Genomic DNA, 21905 nt, shown 5'->3' on the forward strand with positions numbered 1-21905 from the left:
ATTTGCTCTTGGGTGTAGTGCTTTGTGTATTGTCATTTGTTTCCTGGTGTTCTGATCTATGCTGCGGAGTTCTGCCTTCGTCCATTCCCCTATTCCTGCGCTGTATCTGATTACTGGCACTGCCCATGTGTTTATGGCTTTTATCATATTTCCGGCGTTGAGTTTTGACTTGAGTATCGCCTTGAGTCTCTGCATATATTCTTTCCTGATCGTGTCCTTCATCTCTTGGTGTTTTATATCTCCTCCTTCCATTATTCCCAGGTATTTGTATCCTGTCTCATCTATGTGTTTGATGTTGCTCCCATCTGGTAGCTTTATCCCTTCAGTTCTCGTTACTTTGCCTTTTTGTATGTTGACTAAGGCGCATTTTTCTATTCCAAACTCCATCCTGATGTCTCCAGATACAATCCTTACAGTCTGGATTAGGGTATCTATTTCCTTGATGCTCTTGCCATACAGCTTGATGTCGTCCATGAACATCAGATGGTTGATTTTGTTGCCTCTTTTCTTGAGTTGGTACCCGGCATCCATCTTCTGTAGTACTTTTGTCATGGGAATCATGGCTACTACGAGAGTAGTGGGGACAGTGAGTCGCCCTGGAAGATCCCTCTCCTGATATTAACCTCTGCTAGTCTTTTTCCAGAGCTTGTAAGTATTGTATTCAGTTGCGCATTGTATTTTTGAGGAAGCTGATGGTATTTTCCTCTGCCCCACATATTTTCAGGCATTCTATTAGCCATGTGTGTGGTATCATGTCGAAGGCTTTCTTATAGTCTATCCATGCCATGCTTAGGTTGGTTTTCCTTCTCCTACTGTTCTTCATTACCATTTTGTCTATCAGGAGCTGGTCTTTTGTGCCCCTACACTTCCTTCTGCAGCCTTTCTGTTGGTGGGGATGGTGTTTGTCTCCTCTAGGTAGTTGTATAGCCTTTCACTGATGATACCTGTTAGTAACTTCCACATTATTGGTAGGCAGGTGATAGGCCTGTAGTTACTGGCTATATTTCCCTTACTCTTGTCTTTTTGTACTAAGGATGTTCTTCCTGTGGTCATCCATTTGGGTGCTTGGTGATTTGAGATACAATGCTGGAGTTGTTCTGCTATTCGTGGGTGTAGGGCCTTGAAGTTTTTGAGCCAGTATCCATGGACTTCATCGGGACCTGGGGCTTTCCAGTTTGGCATTTTCTTTAGTTGGTGTCTGACTGTGTCTGTCGTGATGTCTGTGAATCTTTGTTTTATTCTCCCTGTTTCTTCTTCCTTGACTTCCTGGAGCCATGTTGCATGTTTGTTGTGATACCGGATTGCTCCATATGTTTTCCCAGAGTCTCTTACTTGATTCGGCTTCAGGAATTTCTGGGTGGTTGTCTTCCCCTCTTAGTTGGCTGTATAGTCTTTTCTGGTTGGTTCCGAATAGTTTGTTCTGTTGGTATCCCTTATTCCTGTTCATGTACCGTTGGATCTTGTGTGCTTTGGCCTTAAGCCTCTGTTTTACATCTTCTATTGTGTTGTTTAGTCCCCTCTCTTGTACTTTGTATTTCTCGTTGAGTTCCTCCCTTGTTTTCTTGCTTCTTAGTCTTTTTTCTGCCATCTCTTTCAGTTTACTCAAGTCAGATCTCATCACCATGATTTGCTTTTCCAGGCGCCTTTTCCAAGGAGGTTGCTGTTTTGGTTTCTGTTGGGTTGGTTGTGACGGTGGTGTTGGTGTTCGAATCCCCATCAGTTCTGCTACTAATCTTGCTCCTGCATATGTCAAGTTATTTGTTTCTGTGATACTGGTGGTGTGTATTAGGCCCATTATTTCATTGACCTCACTTGTTTTCTCCCTTAATTTCTTGGTGTTGTAGGCTTTCATGGAGGGGATCTTTGTTCTCTCTGTATCTGGCTCCATCCATTGTCTAATCTTTTCTACCCATTCCGTCCTCTCTGTTACTTCGTCGGTGTTTCTTCGTGTGTCGTTGTTTGATACCTCATCCTCCCTGTCGTCTTCTGTGGCATCGTCTCTCAGTTCGTCTTCGTGTAATTCGTTGTCGTGTGACATTTCCCTTTCCAGTTCTTCTCTTTCTGTTGGGGAGAGCCAGTTCTTTTTCTTTATGTTCCTTACTTGGTCTGCCAGCCTCTGCTCTGTTTGGGGGATGTTATTCCTCTCATTCCAGATGTTGACCAATCTTCTTCTATATCCTCTCTCCGTCGGGTTGCTTCTGATGTAGCATCTCCATATTTCCTTATTTTCTTCTCTTGTCCATTTCTTCCTTTTTGCCTCTGTAGCTCCAATCTCAGGCTGTTCATTACTGTCGTTGTGGTGATCAGTTGCAAGTAATTCAGAACATTGCAAACAAAAAACTAGGCCTAAAATTAAAATAAAGAATATGTTAAGCACCGCAGATGTTCACATATTGTCCACCATATCAGCTATATGGATTTATAGTGATCACGTTTACGCTAAGGTTATGCACCATTGACAAGTAGAGAGAGAGAGAGAGAGAGAGAGAGAGAGAGAGAGAGAGAGAGAGAGAGAGAGAGAGTGGGGGTGGCGACAGTCTCGTAACAGGAGGATATCGGAATACCGTGAACTAGATCGATTCCTCTTATTCAGAAGTCATTATACGCGATACTCCAAACTGGAGCGTCACGTGTCGTTCATTGTACTGTGGTTTCAAGTGGAGGCAGTGTTCTTACGAAATGCCACTGTCACTGTTTACAGCCAATTGCAGAACTGAGAATGCAAATCACGTAAAATCATTCTTGATTTTTCTCATCCCTTTCGTCTTTTTCGTGACTGTTCCGTTCCACTAGTGGAATGATATTACGTAGGCAACCCAACTCGAGTATCGTACGCTGTATCAACGTTGCCGTACTGGAAACTGAAGTTTTTCATTATTTCTGGATTGTGAGTGAAACCATGTACGGAAGTCCAGTATATTATTGTCTAACGTCTGAGTAACATTTCCTGAAAACATCCCCCGAAAAATTTAGGCTATCTTCCATTGATCTGTTTTCTAAGTTTTCAGAACTAAATACGTGTACTGCTCACTTCAGTCATCAGTCATCGTGAGAGTTCTCCTTCTCCCATTAAATTTTCTACTCCATATTCATCTTGACGAGTCAAAGAGTGTAAACTCTAGACAGCTAGCTCTTCCTGGTGTATCTTTCACTTCTGTTATTTATCACCTTCTTTTATTTACAAGTAAGCACAAAAGAACAAGGCACGAGGGGAGAAATTAGTTTACATTTCCCCGTTGGGATTGTAAGAAAGACTAGGTTGCTTCTATTTGTTTTTATGATCGTGAATGCGAATCTCATTTTCGGTGACTTTGGAGGTGCGTGATTACCTTTTTGTTTACGATTTTTCAGCCCATGAAGGTAATATATTTTTCTGTATAAAAACAAGGTTATGTACGGGGATGGTTATATCATGACTATAATTCGTCCAAACAATATTTTCGAAAGAAGAACAAAGACAATTTCAGATTTAACAACTACCCCTTGAATTAAATACTGAAAGGCGCCCATAATTTCAGATATGTATATTACCCAGATATGCATTTTTTGCGGTTGTATTTACCTTTTGTGAATGGCAAACCATTGATTTAAAAAAATTCCCAAGAAACTGTTCAGCATAGAAAGACTCATAATTGCCTACTGTTTTTTCAACTTACGATGTAGCTCGATTGAAAAGTTTAAATTCTTCTCGAGAAGTGCATCCATCAGTATCTCTCTCTCTCTCTCTCTCTCTCTCTCTCTCTCTCTCTCTCTCTCTCTCTCTCTCTCTCTCTCTCTCTCTCTCTCTGGTAATTCAAATTTGCATATCCGAAGCCCATTTTCCCTGTTTATGAACATTTCCACATTATGAAACAAGATTAATTGATTAGAGTATTGTAGAAATTACAGAATGTGCTCTGCGCTTTTCATTGCGGGATATACATGAGTTCTGAAACATTATTCGGGTGTACCTCATTATAAACATTGACTGGTACGCTGAAGTTTCATAAAAAAAAAAAAATCTGATATCCCATTGACAGCTGCTGCTGATGACCAGATTTTGATGAAAAGCCTTCGGGTTCATCATGAGCAAACATTCAACTCTAGAAACCTTTCAGAGCCCTCAAGAGAGAGTAAAAAAACAAGTAAATAAACAGGTAACAAAAGCTAACAAATAGATGCACTTAGGAGTAAAATCTGCAAGGTTTCTCGCGCCTTTTTAGAAAGCTCAAACGCCCAGTGTTAGATCTCTCGCGGTTAGAGCCTTGTACTCATCCCTGACTCACTCTCGGGGGAAATATGGTATATTCCCTCCAAGGACGCACTCGTGTCTTGACGGAAAATGCAACATAGCCAGAATAGCCTTCTTTGAAGTACCACAGCGCTTGCAGTGATGTGATCTCATTGTCATGTGTGAGGTGGCTACTGGGAGTTTTCATGTTCAGTCTATCTGTTGGATGTCATGTTCGTTCTAAGCGGCGCCTTTGTCGTTGGTTCAGTGAAGTGAATTCATTATTGGCGGTTTACCTGAAAGCTTCTCATTCGAGCAAGAGCCTATGCTGGCACAAGGTCAGCTTAATTTAAAAAAAAATGAAAAAGAAAAAAATTGGCGCCCTGTATACCTAGTCAGTGACCTTGAAAAATTTATAATGCGGTGAAACGTTATGCTTAATCGTTTGTATAATAATAATAATAATAATAATAATAATAATAATAATAATAATAATAATAATAATAATATAATATAATAATAATAATAATAATAATAATAATAATAATAATAATAATAATAATAATAATAATAATAATAATAATTAATAATAATATTATTATTATTATTATTATTATTATTATTATTATTATTATTATTATTATTATTATTATTATTATTGAATGCTATGGAGAATAATAAAGTTCTTTACAACGGACAGTAGTTCTCTAGAGGTCTTAGGATATGAAATGTATTTTTAACGCTATACAGTACGCATAAAAAAGCTTGTTTTATCCTGATTATTATAACTATTATGGAATAATGAATATTGCAAATATTTTGTTTCATATTTCAGTGGATTTTACTTAAGGAAATCTCACACCCCCCCCCCCCCCCCCCCCCCCCCCCCCCCCCCCCCCTCACGCCCCCCCCCCCCCCCCCAAAATCTCCCCCCCCCCCCCCCCCCCCCCCCCCCCCCCCCCCCCTCCCCCCCCCCCCCCCCCCCCCCCCCCCCCCCCCCCCCCCCCCCCCCCCCCCCCCCCCCCCCCTCTTCCCTCTGTAAGTGATATCAATAACTAAATTCACTTGATAGGTGTGTATAGTTTATGGTATTAATTTGTCTTTTGCTCTGAGTTTTTGGGATCTATGTCCACCTCATTTTTGACATCCATGATCTTAGGACTTCAATTTCATTGCTTTTATTTATTTCATTTTTGACAGTCATGACTTTGAGATCTCCGGATCTCGTTTTTGACAATCCTGATTTTGTGAACTCTACTGTATGTTATTTTTGACGGCCACGATCTTGTAATCTCTCAACAGATTTTGGACCAAGGTCGACGGTATCTCCTGAGACTGGTCGTGGTCAGTACCTAGTTGTACAAAACAAGTTAATATCATTACGGCAAATACTAACAAGAAAGAACTTCTTTTACTTAAGCAACAAATCTAACTGTGCAAGTCGTTTACTTGTGTATATAGATGTTTGGCCATAATTTATATATATGTACTGTATAATAATAGTTAAGAGTGGTGGAGGTTGTAGTTAGTTCATTATAACACAACAGTAGGAGTGTTTATACATTAAAAATATGCATAGAATGTGTACGTACATATAACACACACTTAGTTTATTTGTATAGTCTGCATTCCTGTGTTTAAGTGTAATGTATAGGTGGAAAAGCAAAACTAACATTTTAAGGAGTGCGTTTTGTGGTTAGTGAGGAACTAAATTATTATTTATTAAGTAACCGTGAATTTCGTGTAGAGTTGAGGGTTTATGAAAACCCTGCAGCCCTGCTCTCTAACATTGTTTGCCCAGTTGAGCAACAGAGAACCATAGTTCAAGGAGTGCATAATAGAGGAAAAGAAAGCTCGTCTCCCTTTTTATGTTCTCGAGTAGTGTCCGAAAATCATTTCGTAGAATGAGTAAGCGTAAAACGTAGACAATCAAGTTTTTAACCATCAAATTTTCCCTGCCCAAGGATTGTTTGGGTTGTAGTCTTTCAAGAGGCGTTGAGTAATTTTTTGGTAACAAATTTCAGGTCCAGTCTTTGGTAGTAGTTAAAAGGTAAAATACTTATCCAAACTGCATGGTTAAAAATGTGTTCTAGATCCGTTAACTTTCTCCTGATCAATGAAAATGAAGTATTTTTCTTATTTACTCCACAGGGGAGATACTTTGGCCCTGACAGCCCTTGTAGTGAGGCCCCTTGCGAAGATGTTTCCCTCGTCAGTAGTATCGATGTCAGCGAAGCCAGCGAATTTCACGCCCGCGACTATCTGGCGGATGCTAGCAACTCCTACACTGCGGGAGATGCTGTAAGTTGCCCTGCCTTGCCTTTGGTGAGTTCCGGATCAGAACGAGTTGCTGTGGTGTTTCGATGCACTTACAGACATTCTCGCTGGCCCATCCATTACTTTCTCATAAGTTCGTTGATGCCTTGTTATGTTAGAAAGTTTTTTTTTTTATTGGTTGAAAATGTGTAGGATGAAAGCACAGTCAATTAAAATTAACTTCTTAAAGTCTGGTAAATAAGAGGAATTTGTGGCTATGAAAATAAATATCAAGAATGTCTGTGATACTTCTGCTACCATTTTGACACATTCACTTTTGATGCACGTTCGGACTGGTTTCCTTCAAGGTATCTTGTTCTTAATAAGAAAACACCAGCATCCATGGACAACTTCGGTGTCGAAAATTTCTCTCCTATCTCATATGTAAAATATATAAAACATTCCCTGTAGGTACAGTATAATGCCAAGCGATTACATTTGATTCTCTCTTCAGGGGTCTTCCTCTGAGAACAACAGTCTCCCTACTGATGAGGACTCAGACGCAGAGCTCTTTGGCAGCAGCAATCGAATCGTCAAGAGAAAACACAAGGCATCTGAAATCCACAGGAATCAGGTACTTGTGCAACTAATGGTTTTGTAGAGATAGATGTTCGGAGACAAGTTTTCTGAAGGGTAGAGTCATCAAGTCTCTTTTGATTGAATTGGAGAAAATTTTACATTTAGGATGGAATGTAAATAAAACCTTTTCTCTCTTTAAGCGGAGTTTTTTTTTTGGCATTTGGATGAAGAGGTGGCAAAGTCTCACTTTCATTTTCGTTTTCAGAATTTTATTCTTTTAAATTGTAAAACCAAATCTTGATGTTCAGATGTAAATAAATACATATAAACTGAAATAATTTGATAAAATAGTTTGATTAAAATCATGATAGTGTGGACTCTTGAGAGCCCTGCCAAATGATTAACTGCCATAAGTGTGGAATACGTATGTTTTTTTATGGCACTGATTATGGGGGCCTCCCTTCCATATGGCAGGTGAAGACTCTTATGAGAAATTTCCACAGTACGTATATTCAACTTTCAGAGATTTTTTTTTCTAGAATTTTATTATAGTTTGTAAAGAAATAGAATTTATAATGAGGCCAGCTTTTCTAACTGTGTACCAAGCGTATTGTTCATATAAAGAATACAAGTTTTTTCTATCTCTTCAAGTGTATGAACATGATAGTGAATTTTTCATCAATAGTTAAATAATTGCAAATTCAATTAAAGTTTATTTGTGTACTAATCAAAAATAAGATACAAAAAGTACAGATAATAGGGAGTATCTGTAATTTATTTATCATATTTTTAATGGCAGATTCAAAGATATAATGACTTTCCAAGTACACTTACTGATATTTTAATTCCCAGATTGCATCTTCCCATGGTGATGTGGCATGCTTTTCTACTGGGAGGAGAATTTGTATCTTCCCATGGTGATGTAACATGCATTCCCACTTGTAGCAGCATTCATCAAAACTACTTTTTCCTCGTTTCAGGTTCAAGGAACTCCATCAAAGCAATCTGCAGCCAATTCTCCAGCTATACAGATGACATCGTCCCACTCTAATGGTGGAAGAAAGATCAGAAATGATAATAGGTAGGCTTTAGGCATTAATGTGAGCTTTAATATAGCTAGATATCGATCGTAGTGCATTTAGTCATTTTTCCACTGATACAGTAGGTATATGTTATTATTCCTGCTGTAAGTATGTGTAGTTATCTTTTTTACCCTTGCTGGTTCTTGAATGTCATTTTGTCTATTTGCCACTGTTGTCTTCCTTCAAATTATTTTGATTTATAGGTACAGTATACAGTACTGGTTATTTCTGTACTCATGCACATGTTTAGTTTTTCATTGAGTGCAGCATGCACTTAACTACAAATCAAATATCACATTATAATTTGTTTTTAGGTGAAAAATATAACCAAATTTGCCAAGACCAGTAATGATTCCTTTCCTAGGTGTGGCCAAGCATACTCTTCTTCAGCCCCCACAACTAGTCATCCGCTGCAGGATGGTTGGTTGTCCTCAGAATCTTCTCCTGTCCATAGGTCATCCTGTCCTCCTTGCCCAGCTCCATGGAGAGACTTAACAAGACCTCAGGGTGATGGATCAGAGACACCTGATTCTGAAGATTTGGTAAGGGATTCCCACCATGTAGCTTCACTTTTACCCCTTTCTCAAGAAAAATTATTTCTAAAAAGTCTACCGTGAATCGTAGTAGGCTGGGCCATTGTACGTATACCAACACACGTAATGTGTTTAAAGCATTAGGGTAATGAGCTAAAGTAATGAGCACATACTTTGTAATGATTTTTATATACATATTGCATTATGAGGTTGGTCTGTAGTTTCACCAAATACATATTACTTGAAAATCGGTATGTTTATGATCATTAGGTTCTATTTCGTCAGTTTTTCTGAAATGTGCAGGTATAATACTTTTCTGTAACTGTACTTTCTTATAAGCTATTAAAGTTCTGTTATGCATTGATTATTATTGTAAACCAGTAGGTTTTTCTTTTTATCAAATTTTCTCCTATGCGACTTGTTCATAGCAAAGAGAAAAATAAACTTCCAGTTTTATTAAGGAAAGAATAGAAATTTTTTAACTTTGCAAATTTATCCCGTTGTTTACTTATGAAAGTTTTCATTGTTTATACATTCCTGTCATTTGAAGTTGTATAAAATCATTTCAGGCTGAGAAAAAGAAACGACTTCAACGAATATCTCCTCCACGCCATTCAGCAGGTGTTGAACATGAAGAGAACTGGTATATTGATAACAGGTATGTCTGCATTTCTGTACTACAGATTTAATGCCTTGTCTTCTTCATGCTGTACTGTTTATATGGTTGCATGATATTAAGTGAAATGGTAATTAATGGGCTTTTCATATTAAGTTATTTGGTCTTGTCTCATAGCTTTCTGTTTAAATAGAATTATATCTCATAGTTCTCTGTTTAAATAGAATTAGGCCTTCTTCTTTCTTACAATGTTTACTTTGTTTAGTGAGTGTTTGCCATGATTAGTGTTTTATGTGACATTGTGTTCTGGACTTTAATTAATTCAGATATTTTTGCTCTTTTTTTATCAGATATGGATATATAAGGTATTGTGGTGTAGTTATGTTCTTTTTGTCATATCACCAAAATTAAGACTTCACTCTGCTTACCTGTGTTGAATGCATCTTTCCTTTGATCCCTTAACTGTCTTGATGCCTAACTTAATTGAGTATGTATGTAATTAAATAAATAAATGATATGAACAGCTTTTGTTGTGATTCATTGGCAGGTACCTTTTTCTGCACTTATTAGTTACTCTCCTTCATTCCTATCTATTTAAATACTCTATCTATCCTTTGTTCATTTATGATGTATTTTAATGTGTACATATTTTAAAGTTTGGTTTTCATCAGATTTCATCATGATACCCTAATGTTCTTACCTATCATACATTACCATCACATGTTTTGCCTCTAAAGAATTGAGCTGTTGGTAATGCATACCTTTGTTCCATTATTTGCGTTTAGTTTTAAATCAGACCATTTAGTATCATTCAAAAAACAGGTGCAGTACATTTTGCCTCTGCATGCATGCATTTTTGTTTGTGAAGTGTTACTTTAGCAATAAATGCCTAAGTGATGATATGCATTTTTTGGTAAATGTACTGTACTTAACAACCTCTCATTCTGCTGTTGCTATGTCTCAAAGAAAAATAGTGTTTTAACTCTTGAGTCAGTCTTAGCTTTAGTTCAATTTTAATCATTTCACATGATTTGAACAGCTTTTAAATTGGCACAGGTATTTACTACCTTTCTCTGAAGCGAGTTGTTGAAGTTGTTTTACATGCCCCTTTTTGTTCATTTTTCTCTATTATAGATTTGTCAGGTTTCCATTGGCTATACAGTATACCGAAGTACGAAATTCTGTGGATCTGTGGTTTTTGGAAAAAAGTTGACATATTTGCACTTTTTCCAACCACTTGCATTTTATAACATTCAAACTATGTATGTGGAATATTTTTGTCACCAGTATTAAAGTAGTCAGAGCAACCCATTCTAATGTAGGTATATTCCATATTTTAAGTTACTTTCAGCCGAAATATTGTTGGCAAAAGGCATATTTTCTGTGTATTGAAGCAGTTCTTTATTAACATTCATATAATTTAAGAGTTAGTTTTATTTTCACATGCTGTATCATGATTCATTGTCAAAGTGTTCCTGTTATATTAATGCCATTATTTCATAACCATGAAGCCTAATGAGTTTAACAAAACTTTTTTAACCATAGTTATCCATTAAAACTAGCTAAAGTACACACCAAAGCAAAGTACATATACACATGTATGTAAAAAGTGTATCGGTGCATCTTGGCATTGAGGAAACTAAATGAGAGATGGCTTCATTTTTGGAAATATACTGAAATAAGCTTAAATAACTCAATGTAGACATCAGATTTATTAGTAATGCTTAGTAATAACACACCTCAAGACCATGAAGAATAGTTATTAAAATCTGTCTACTGCAACCTGCGGAAATGGAGACTGTGATTAATGAAGAAAGGTTTCATTTGTAGTAAAACTGATTTTATACTGATGGAAAGATTGCAGTCCACAACACAAAAAGAGTGTTTTACAAAATTAATGCATTGTGCACAATTTTATTATATATTTTAGTACAATTCTTATGAACTGTAGTGTATAAAGAAATATAGCATACTAATATAAATGTTGTACACAAAATAGAGAAACAGAATGATAATGATCTGACTGTGATAATGTCAAAGACTGCTAAATTATATCAGAATGCTGTACAGAATCCTTATGATGAAGTAAGAGGTCAGTCAATATCAGGTAGTTCATCTGGAAGCAAATGAATGAGAAAGCCAGTTGTAAAGACTATGTTTTAGTTTGGATTGCCCAAGCCATCACTCTGTTCACAAATACATTTGTACGTACGTTCCTATTGTTAAGACCTCAGATTTGTTAGCTATGAAAAATAGAAATTAACTTTAAAATTTGTCATTTTATATACATATAGAACAAAAGGAGAGCCAAAACTTGTAGCTGTATATAAATGTAGTGGATTTTAGTGGTTATGGATGGTGCTATCTGCATAAAATTAAGAACATGTCTAGATTATGCCCAAAAAGCTTTTATGAATTTTGTTTTTTATTGTCATTCTTGTGTGGATTTAGGATATGTTTGTATTCTCAAATATATTACATCGAAAGATGAAATCTTTGTATTTTTAGATATGTTATTGAAGGATGAAGTGTGATACACCTTCCTCTTTTTCTCTCTTACAGACTTCAGCCTGAAGGAGAGGAACGTCACAATGCAGCAGTTTCCAGCACTTCACTTAGTGATTTGATGGAAAGGATGAGACAGAGACACAGAGGATCAATCTCACGGGATAATTCTATAGCTTCAAATATGTCTGATGTTCTCCTGTCACCAGGAGGCTCAAGAAGATTTGCTTTCAAAAGAGAGGATTCTGTGTGTTCAAATATTTCTGATTTTGCACCTTCCGAGTGCTCAGAAATGTCTTTAGATGTCTCACTGAAAGAAGATTTTGGATGCAAGACATTCTCATGCTTGAATGACATTGAACATGAATTGGATGATCTCAAATCCTCTATGTTGGAAATGGATGAAGAAGTCACAAAATTCACATCAAAGCCAAATCCATACATGCTTAAAACAACATTTTCAGATTATTCCGTTACATCAGGAGATTCACGACCAGGGTCAGCTCTGGACATCATAAATAACCATCGTTCTCGAGCTTCTTTAAAAGGACTTGTAGGCACAAAAGTTGGTACATCATCTGAGTCAGAGGTTATTGAAGGTGCAGTAGTTAATCCTTCACAGACATCCAGTCAAGTAGTGTCTGGGTCAGAAGCAGAAGGATCCTTTGAGTGGGACTCACCTCAGCATGGATGGTCAAGCATGAAGTGTCCTCCCCTCTCAAAACTTCCAGAACAACCATCTGAAGATCCAGAATCATCACGTGCATCAGTTCAGGTACAGATAGATGTTTTATATACCTTTCATGATTGTACTAAGTATGGTTTTCCAAAATTGCTCAGTATAGTACATTATTAAAACGTAGAGAGCCCTAATTATGATGCTACAATGTAGTACTGAATATTGTATCTAATGCTAACTACCTATATCCAAACTGTTTTGCTTCAAGATGTCATATTCACTGTTGTGCATATTGTTATTATTATAAAGGATTAGTTTATCCAGACCTCTGAGCCTAACAACAGCTCTTCTCGGGCTGGTTACTGTTTGTGCATAAAACCGCTGGTTTCCATTAATTGCATTTACCAGATGTTTTAAAAATGACTTGGTACTTTGATAGTATTATCATCTCAATGGTTTATTATTTTAGTGTTTTAGCTATATGTTTTGTTATTATTGTTAATGTTACTGTTAGTATTAACTAGAAAGTTATATATTTTGTTATTATTGATACTGTTACTATTATTAACTACAAAAATCACTAGCCTTCAGGTGGTCTGAAATATTTCAATGATGAAATTAGTGTTGAGATATCAAGTTTGCATGTTGGAAACCCCACTTTTCCTGAGACCCTTCATTTGTAGAATGATATAGTATTGTTCTTATATAACTTGTTTACATTTGAAAATAAATACAGTAACCAGGCCTTCAATTAATTTAATTGCTTTCATTTTCTTAGTTTTAACATTATGACCTAGTATTGTTATTGACTTATTCCTCCCGTACAGGATGACATGATGCCTTCTTTAGAATGGGATAATGACTGCCTTCATCAGTATGCCGAAGAAGATACAGCTGCCACACACGATGATCCAAACGATGATGTCTTCCATCCTAATTCACATGATAGGTGTGTTATTTTACTTCAGTAAATATATAAGATGAAAATTTGCCTGATATAAAATACTGAAATTGATGCAAAATAGCTTATTGCTCAAGTAATGCCTTTTCAAATAGTTATCTCATTGAGTAATTAAAGCATATTTTCAAGCTGGATGCTACACCAGAATTATGAAGATAGATTTTGTAACATTCTGTTTTGCTCAGGACACCAAGGAAATTCGTACAGTGATTATAATCCATTGTAAGAGACATTTAATAGCTTGTGAGTTATACCTTTTTTTCCCACTACTTAGTTAAGAAATTATTTGTATTCTTACATGCAGCTTTGCTGAACTAGAAGGATATGAAGAGTATAAAGTAGTATGTAGCAGGTGAGCAATTCCTTCCGTAAAATGAAGTCCCACACAGAATTCATGCCCTTTTACCCACCATTGGTATTTCCCCTCTTCTCTTATTGTTTCATTTTTCTGATTTTGCACTTCAAAGGATTTTTCTGGGCTCAGCTCGTGTCGGCCTATGAAAGGATCCTTAATATAATTCTTTTTAGGTAAAATTAATCTAAAATTACCAGAGAAAAACAAAATTAAGAAAATGTCAGTAAAACTGACTCGCTCACTCTTAAAAAGAAGTGTCGGTATGACAATAGGGGCGAGTGGGAACACTACCACGAGACATTCACCAATTAGACCTTCCAATCAGAATCCCCACAAGAGAGAGCTGATACCAACGGGCGATGCGGCCGCTACTACTACTACTAGAGGACGCCACGGACAGCAGCGCCCCTAGCGGTCATCCTTAATTATTAGCGCCAGCGTTCGTACGCATTTTCTTGCTTGTGCTCTTTTCTCGGGATTTATCTCATCATCCGTCATGGAACGTGCTGCCATCGCAACGGCTAAGTTAAGTGCCTCATAAGTAGTGTTTTACTGTATTTTAGTCTTCCAGGAACCAGTATTTTCCTTCTAATAGGTCATATACGGTTTCCCGGTCGACTCGTGGCGGCGCCATGCTGCCTCGTTAAGAATTCCCGGTCTTCCATACTGGGACTTCTTCTACTTATGGGCTTACTATATCACGTTCATCGTTTTTTACATCGAGTTTTAGCTAGGTTAGCCCTTTTACCATTTCTCTTAGTTTGGTATTTAGGGCTATTCTGTGTTCCAGCCCAGCATCCCGGCTCTTGCTCTTCATCGGCTATCGCTGGCTCCGAGTAGGCTTCTGTTCCTCGGAACAGTTTGCCTCCTCCTGGGCTTCTTTTTCTTCTACTAAAAGTGTCTTTGTCATCTTTACGATGTAATTTTAGTTCTATTTAGGGTGTTAGGCTAGCCTAGGTGCATGTCCCATGTATTGGTACAGCCTGGTTCACGTGGCCCTTCCACGGTTGTGTTGCTATCGCGGCTTAGGCCACTTGCGGTCACGTGTTCCATCGCACCTTACCCTTCCCCTTCCCTCCCTACCAGGTATAGGGAGGCGTCTGGGGGACCCCTTGGTTGCCATGACAACCTCAGTTGCCTTCCTCCCTCCCTCTCTGAGGAGGCCAGGGGTTCTCCCCAGCGGGGGGTATAGGGCGACCACTCATAGAGTACCGGGTCACCGAGCGGGTAGTTGTTGGGACGGGGAGGAGTAGGCCACCCCCCCCTTCTCTCTCTCCCGCCGTGTTACGCCGTGACCCTCCCCCCCTTCCCCAGTTGCTCAGCCACCTTCCCTCTCTGTAACGAACGGAGCCTTCCGCCGCAGCCGGGGCACCTTTGGTTATAGATTACTGGCTCCGCCAGCGGGCGGGGTGGTCACTACTAGTGGTCGATTGCTTGCCTACTAGGGTAGAACATCACAGCAGGCCAAGTAGGCCACCTACAATCAATGCAAGCCACCCTCCGAAAAAGTACATTATAACGCGTCCTGACACCCGAGATGGGCATCAGTCGCGACTTGTTGTTGGTGAGAAACGGAGCTAAAGACCTCTACTCTCCTTTCGAAGTAAGTATTTTCTCCAAAGTTAGAAATTAAGGCCAAATTTTAAGATTTAAACAGAGGGTACTGAAAATGGCGCCCACGGCAGTGGAAATCTCACCAAAACGCTTTAGAAATTTTACTTACAACTAAAAATGTTTCGAAGATTGACGCCATCTCGATGTTTACGGAGTCGCTTGTGTCAACAAACTTTCCATTTCCTGTGATAAATCCGCACACCACTTGTACCCACAGACGCTGGAGCACTTTTATCACAACAATTGAAACACGATTTCTCATCAACAACAAGCCAGGCGTAAACAGCTGTTTGGGTAGAAGATGACGAGAAGCGTGCTCTTGGCTAATTTTTAAATAAGTAGTAAAACATAAATATTTTACATATTTATGATGATTAATTTGAAAATATTCGTTATTGAAAAAGTAACTCGACTCTGACTCAAATTTAAGTAATTATTTTTCTGAATTAGAACGTTCTTTCAAGTTCTGTATTATGACGTCACGACATCTTGACTTTCGTACCTATTGTAAATAATTGCTATACTCAACTGTCATTGCAGAACAGTTTACCAGTTATTCATGCAGATTGTTATCAGCTATACATGTAATGTTATAATCGTAATGCGCATATATATCTTTATTATTTACTTTTTGGATATATGAAGATGTTTTACTGCTGGATTATCGCCGTAGTGTGACGCAATCGTTTTCGGTCCATGGGCCTCTGTCTGTTTTCGCACCATAAGAAATTATGGGGCCGAATTTGCAATGACCAGAAAGTCGTTAAAAGAGGAAAGTTAGCATTGAGGGGCATATGTTTTGACTGAGAAAAATACAAATTTATTCAATAGCTAGCTTGTAAAAAATACTTGGTTATAAAAACTTGATTGACAACTAAGCAGCATGTCTACTATGGGTTTCAGAGACAGTGCAAGCACGTTTTTGGGCAATACCTATTTCTGTAACGAACACTCTTAACAGAACGAGATTTTGCCATAGTGCATTACACCCAGTGCCGTAATTTATAAGGGTATCGTGAATCACTAATCGTAAAGAATAACGACACTTGTCCTTGTACCAAGAGACAAAAACTCCATTATGCAGAAATGGATACGAACACGTATAAAGCTCCACCTACCCTCTCCCCAACCCCCCCCCCTCCACCGCCATCCCTTTTCTTCTTCGTTCCTCCGCCTTCCTTTCTCTCTCTCTCTCTCTCTCTCTCTCTCTCTCTCTCTCTCTCTCTCTGCTCCTCTCTCTCTCTGTGTTGCCATTCGGCATGTGTTGACCCTCCAAACTGGGTATAAGACTACACACAAAACGTTGAAATTGGTGAAATTAGGCTATGTATTGGAAGTATATATACATAAATATTAATGCAATTTTATCATTATTGCATTACTATGACAACTAGAATTCATGAAAACAGTTTATAACCTGTTAAGCGTCACCCACGTAATAATACGTTTACCGCGATCTACTCGGTAGCGCCTTCAACGGGATATTACGTTCAAGACTTTAACTGTGCTTGTCAAGCCGTCAGCCCCGTAATAATACGTTTACTCGTATAGAAAGTGTAGGAACATCATTTGGTAACACTCTCAGCACATGGGAAACTTATTTCCAGCCTGGCAACTCTTTCTTGGTGGTCGCTTATGCTAGAAAACTGCCTGTCCCTGTTGGTTTTCTTTCAATACGCTTCGGGCGTTTATCGAGACAAATTGGATTTCGCGTCTTTCACAATGAATGTCCCAAAGAGGAGGCATATTTCTTCAGGTGAGATCAATCAAATACTAGATGAGGAGTGTGATATTGATAACCTATTTGATGATGATAGAGAGAGAGAGAGAGAGAGAGAGGAGCGAGAGAGAGAGAGAGAGAAGAGGGGAGAGAGAGAGAGAATATTAACTTTGAAAAACTATCATCAGTGCTAACAAAAAAAGCGTGACGGTACGTTAGCAGCGAGCTCATCAGGGGCGGACGCTTAACAGGATAATAATGGAACGGCGTATGTGTGAAGCCTCCACTAATGTGGCAACGATGATTTTGCCATTCTTAGCATGCAAACATTAAAGGTTACATTTATTTCTGGCATACGATTATTAAAGAAATTCAAATACTAAAAATAAAGACTGAAATCAATGAAAGTGCTAGCAAAAACAAAAAAGCAAAAAAAAAAAAAAAAACGTAGTCGTTCCTCTGCACTTTTCCGTATTCGTTCCTCTATGGTTTTCGGCAGCCAGATGTACGAAAACGTTAGAAACATTTGATTTTATCTACTTTAGAAATATCTGTAATTTTTCGGGGTAATTTGGTTGCAAAAAAGGGATAATATACATGAATTAAATCAAAATTTTTAAATAACAAAGTAAATTTAAACTAAATAACGAGTAAAGTAAACAGTTTAGGGAATAAAACTTTGCAGTTTCGTCGTCTGCTGTTCGAAATTGTGTTTATGGCGCGCGCGCTTAGAAACCAGGAACAGCAATGGGTTTAAAGTGCAATGTGGAGTGAACTGAGACCAAAATGTGTATAATAACAATCAAATAAGCACTGTGGAGTTTCAGTTGTGATGGCAGTAAGGATAAAAACCGCCGATTACAAGGTAAGAATGAATTCAGTTCCAACCATAACCCCGGGAATAACAAGTTTCATACTTGCACTAATATAGGCAACAAAATGTTGTTTTATTGTGCTGATTACAACTCCAATCTTGAGTAAGATCAATAAACGTTACATACATACGCTAACATTGTTCAAATGAGTGCTGGGAAGGCTGGGGAAAGATGGTGGCCGTCACTGATGAGAACCGTCCATGCAAAACGTAGCCGCCATATTGGATTTCAAAACTGCCTTGAAAACATATTTTACGAAGAGCTCACATGCTTATTTTAGTTCGTATAGGGCTTTCATATATCACAATATGTTGACGAAACTTCAGTCTTTTAAATGGTATGCTTAGAGTTGCAATTGTATTCATGTTTCACCAATTAAATATCGAGTGAATAAGACCCGTCTACCGTGATGAGGGTTGGCCTGTCGTGATGTTTCCCCCTATATCCTTGCATCTCTCCCCCGCTACCGGAAGGGAGCTTGCTTCTTACCCGGGCACTCTTCTAGTAGACGGGAGGAGAAAGGTTTGATAATTATTGTTATTTTTAAGGATATACCCTAGTTTTACGATGATTTCTATAATTTTATTTATTTTATATGTATACCATCTCCGCCGTTATCCGTCGTGGTTTCATTTCACCTCCACACCTGGTTGGATTCTATCTCGTCTCCGGCGTAGCCTAGGACAACCAACCATATTACTACCACACGTATTATGGCGGGGCTCTGGTTTAATCTAACTTTCTCGCTCCGGCACCAGCGGAGCAACTGTTAGGCTGTAAGTGTTCTCCTGATACTTATGTATCTTTCCACTTACAGGCTACCAACTGTCAGGTCCTGGGATGCAACGCGACGTGGTACGACCCCTGCGCCCACGATGAGTGCAGGTCTCACGCTCCGTGTGCCACGCCTTTCAACGATATGATCGTCTGGCACCCGGAAGCCTGCGCCATCTGTTACGACCTGGCCAGTCAGCTGGTGGAGGGGGTAAGTCGATTATAGACTTTTTTATCGTTTTACTAACAACTCTTAGGCATAAGTTTGTTAACCCCGTCCCGCCATTAGAAGCTCATTTCGCCTTTTCTTTCAGGCTGCTGGTGTGAGGGAGGTCGCTCTAGCAACCCTGAAAGCGTGGGTGGGCGGCTTCGGGAAGAACGCCGCCAAAGGCCAGCCTTACATTTTAGACAAGAAGCTGGCCGTTCAGATCTTCCCTGGTGGCAAGTCAACAGGGTATGTTGACCCCATATCCGCAGCCCCTCTCATAGCCTCCATCCAGCAGGAGATGCAGCAGTCTTTCGGGGTCGTGGCCACACAAGAGTCGGTCCCGGATGTCGCAACCTTGGACCTTAACATTGAGCCTATGGCGGTAGGTGCTGAGGATTTGTTGGTTGAGGTAGGTGTGTCGGGTGCCCAAGGTCTTTCCTTGGGCGCTCCTGGATCTTCTCCTGTCCCTTCTTCTACTGCTTCTTTCCAAGGCTTGGTGGGATCTGAGATCCCTGCCCGCTCTCCCGCTCTCTCTGTACCCCCAAAGGTGAAGGGACAGAGAGAACCGAAGACCCTAGTTAAGACGACTTCTAAGAAGTCGTCTTCGTCTTCTTCAGCTAAGAAGTCGTCGACTTCCTATGCTGACGCGGTGAAGGCCAAGCCGAGCTCTTCATACTCAAAGAGCTCTAGAAGCAAGTCTTCTAAGGAGAAGGCTCGCGCTCCCGCCGAGCCAATGCCTTCTCCGGCCTCCACCGCATCCACTCCGGTAACGCCGGTTGGAGTAGCGGGATCTAGCACCTTTGATCCCACTGCTTTCTCAGCAGTGGTGATGCAACAGGTGGGTGAAATGGTTGGCTCTCAAGTCTCCACCCTAGGAACAAAGTTCGAGCAGATGTTCGCACAACTGTCGAGCACTCTGTCTCAGTTGGGCCAGTCCATTCAAGATCTCTCTAACAGAGTTAGAGAGTATGAGGACCGAGTAGCTGGGCTCTCTCAGGTCCCTCTTCCAGTCTCCCCAGTAACAAGTGCTGGTATTTTCCAGCTTCCACCATATGAGTCACTACCAGCTTTCTCCATGGAGAACCCATGGAGAGTGGCCGCTTGCGCTCCGTTTAAGGATGGTATGATCTCTATCCCGGAGTGTGGAACTCGAAGGATTGAGGACTTCGAGTTTTATCCTCCGGGATTGACGCAGCCTTTCATTGGCTATGCTAGGCTGACCGTAGCGGCGCTTACTAGGGAGGACAAGATCTCCAGGGAGAACGTTCTCTACAGTAGAGATCATGCTCAACGCGAATGGGTTCACTGCCTTGAGGACTGGGAGTGTACAAACACCAAGCTCCAGGCTTTCAAGAGTCCTTTCACTATTTTTGCGACGGAGGAGGAGGCTTCTCTTCCGTTCGCTACAAAAATAGTAGAAACGACTCTTCAGGCAGTCCTCAAGGATGAGCCCATGCCACAGCTAAGGGAGGCAGAGTCTACTTCTCCGCTCTTCCCAGCTTTTGGGGAATTGTGGGAGAACTTGCCAGCCACGTTCACGCTTGGTAAGCTCAAACCGGACTGCGCCATGGACCAGTTCGGCGAAAAGCTCCCAAGGCTGCCTGATTCCTTGATTCAGGCGGAGTTCGACGCTCGAACTAGGTTTGGCAGGTCCCTCAATTCGCTGATTATCACAGAGATGGCTGCTCTCTCGTATGGCACGGAACCTTTGTTTAAGATTTTGGCCAAGTCCCAGCTTCAGACGGTTCAGACAGATGCTTTCGACTTCTTCCAAGCTAGGAGGAATTGCCGAAAGCACGTTCTGCAGGAGTGCACTATTAGGCACGAACCTAATAGACTCCTGGCTTCCAGCATGTGGGGAGCGGATCTCTTCCCAGAGTCCGCTGTAAATGAGGTACACCACGAGGCTGCTAGGCTCAACCAGAGCCTTAGAGCTAGGTGGGGTATCTCATCTAAGAGGAAGCAAGAATCCGTCCCCACTGCTGGTAAGAAACCAAAGAAGTCTGGTAAAAGGTTCCAGCCTTACCAGAAACACCAGCAACAGCAGCAATTCGTTCAGGCCGTCCCGGTTACCCAACAGGGACAACCTTCTACATCAAAGCAGAACCAGCCCATCCTCCTGCTGTCTCCTCAGTCACAACCTTCGACCTCCTACGCACTCTCGCCGGCCTTCAACCCTATGTATGAAGGTCAGGCCTACCCTCCCTTTAATAGACAATCGAGAGGTAGGGCGAGAGGCTACTTTCGCCAGCGTGGCGCAGGGAGGGCGACAAGGAGTAAGCAGTTCAGAGGAGGGCGTGGTGGTCAACCCGCCCATCAACAATGAGGCTCCCCAGGTAGGAGGGAGGCTGTTCCTCTTCCGTCTGAATGTAGCCCCCAGGGTATTCACGAAAATAGCAGAAGTAGTTGTGCAGCAATTGAGAGCTCAGGGAATAATGATAGCAGCATACCTCGACGATTGGTTGATCTGGGCACCAACAGTCGAGGAATGCCTCAAAGCCACCAAAAAGGTAGTTCACTTTCTGGAACATCTGGGGTTCCAGATAAACAAAACGAAATCCAGACTTACTCCGGAGTCTCGTTTTCAGTGGCTAGGAATCCAATGGGATTTGTCTTCCCACAATCTGTCAATTCCAGTGGCCAAACGGAAGGAAATAGCAAAGTCTGTCAGACATTTTCTCAAATGCAAGCAAACATCAAGGAGAAGCCAGGAAAGAATCCTAGGGTCCCTTCAGTTTGCTTCAGTGACAGATATCCTCCTGAAAGCAAGGCTAAAAGATATAAATCGAGTTTGGCGATCGAGAGCAAACGCCAAATCTCGAGACAAGTTGTCAGTAATTCCACAGATCCTTCGCAATCAACTCCGTCCATGGTCAAAAGTAAAGAACTTAGCCAAGCGGGTACCCCTTCAATATCCCCTTCCAGTGTTAACCATTCA

General features: G+C 40.2%; 1 protein-coding gene across 16 annotated transcripts in view; it reads left to right on the forward strand.

Moving 5' to 3' along the window:
• LOC135198695 (uncharacterized) overlaps nucleotides 1–21905 on the forward strand; it is a 325058-nt gene that overhangs the window by 268623 nt on the left and 34530 nt on the right. For 12 of the 16 annotated variants that reach the window (XM_064226592.1, XM_064226600.1, XM_064226544.1 and 9 more), the window contains 10 exons: nucleotides 5513–5554; nucleotides 6362–6535; nucleotides 6981–7100; nucleotides 8026–8126; nucleotides 8492–8669; nucleotides 9230–9318; nucleotides 9627–9641; nucleotides 11839–12556; nucleotides 13288–13409; nucleotides 13726–13773. In XM_064226592.1, the coding sequence (XP_064082662.1) occupies nucleotides 5513–5554; nucleotides 6362–6535; nucleotides 6981–7100; nucleotides 8026–8126; nucleotides 8492–8669; nucleotides 9230–9318; nucleotides 9627–9641; nucleotides 11839–12556; nucleotides 13288–13409; nucleotides 13726–13773 (1607 nt within the window). The remainder of the gene's footprint in view (nucleotides 1–5512; nucleotides 5555–6361; nucleotides 6536–6980; nucleotides 7101–8025; nucleotides 8127–8491; nucleotides 8670–9229; nucleotides 9319–9626; nucleotides 9642–11838; nucleotides 12557–13287; nucleotides 13410–13725; nucleotides 13774–21905) is intronic. The other 4 variants (XM_064226565.1, XM_064226579.1, XM_064226557.1 and 1 more) reach the window with 4 other exon arrangements.

This window comes from Macrobrachium nipponense, chromosome 23 (assembly GCF_015104395.2).
Source record: "Macrobrachium nipponense isolate FS-2020 chromosome 23, ASM1510439v2, whole genome shotgun sequence".
Classification (NCBI taxonomy): Eukaryota; Metazoa; Arthropoda; class Malacostraca; order Decapoda; family Palaemonidae; genus Macrobrachium; species Macrobrachium nipponense.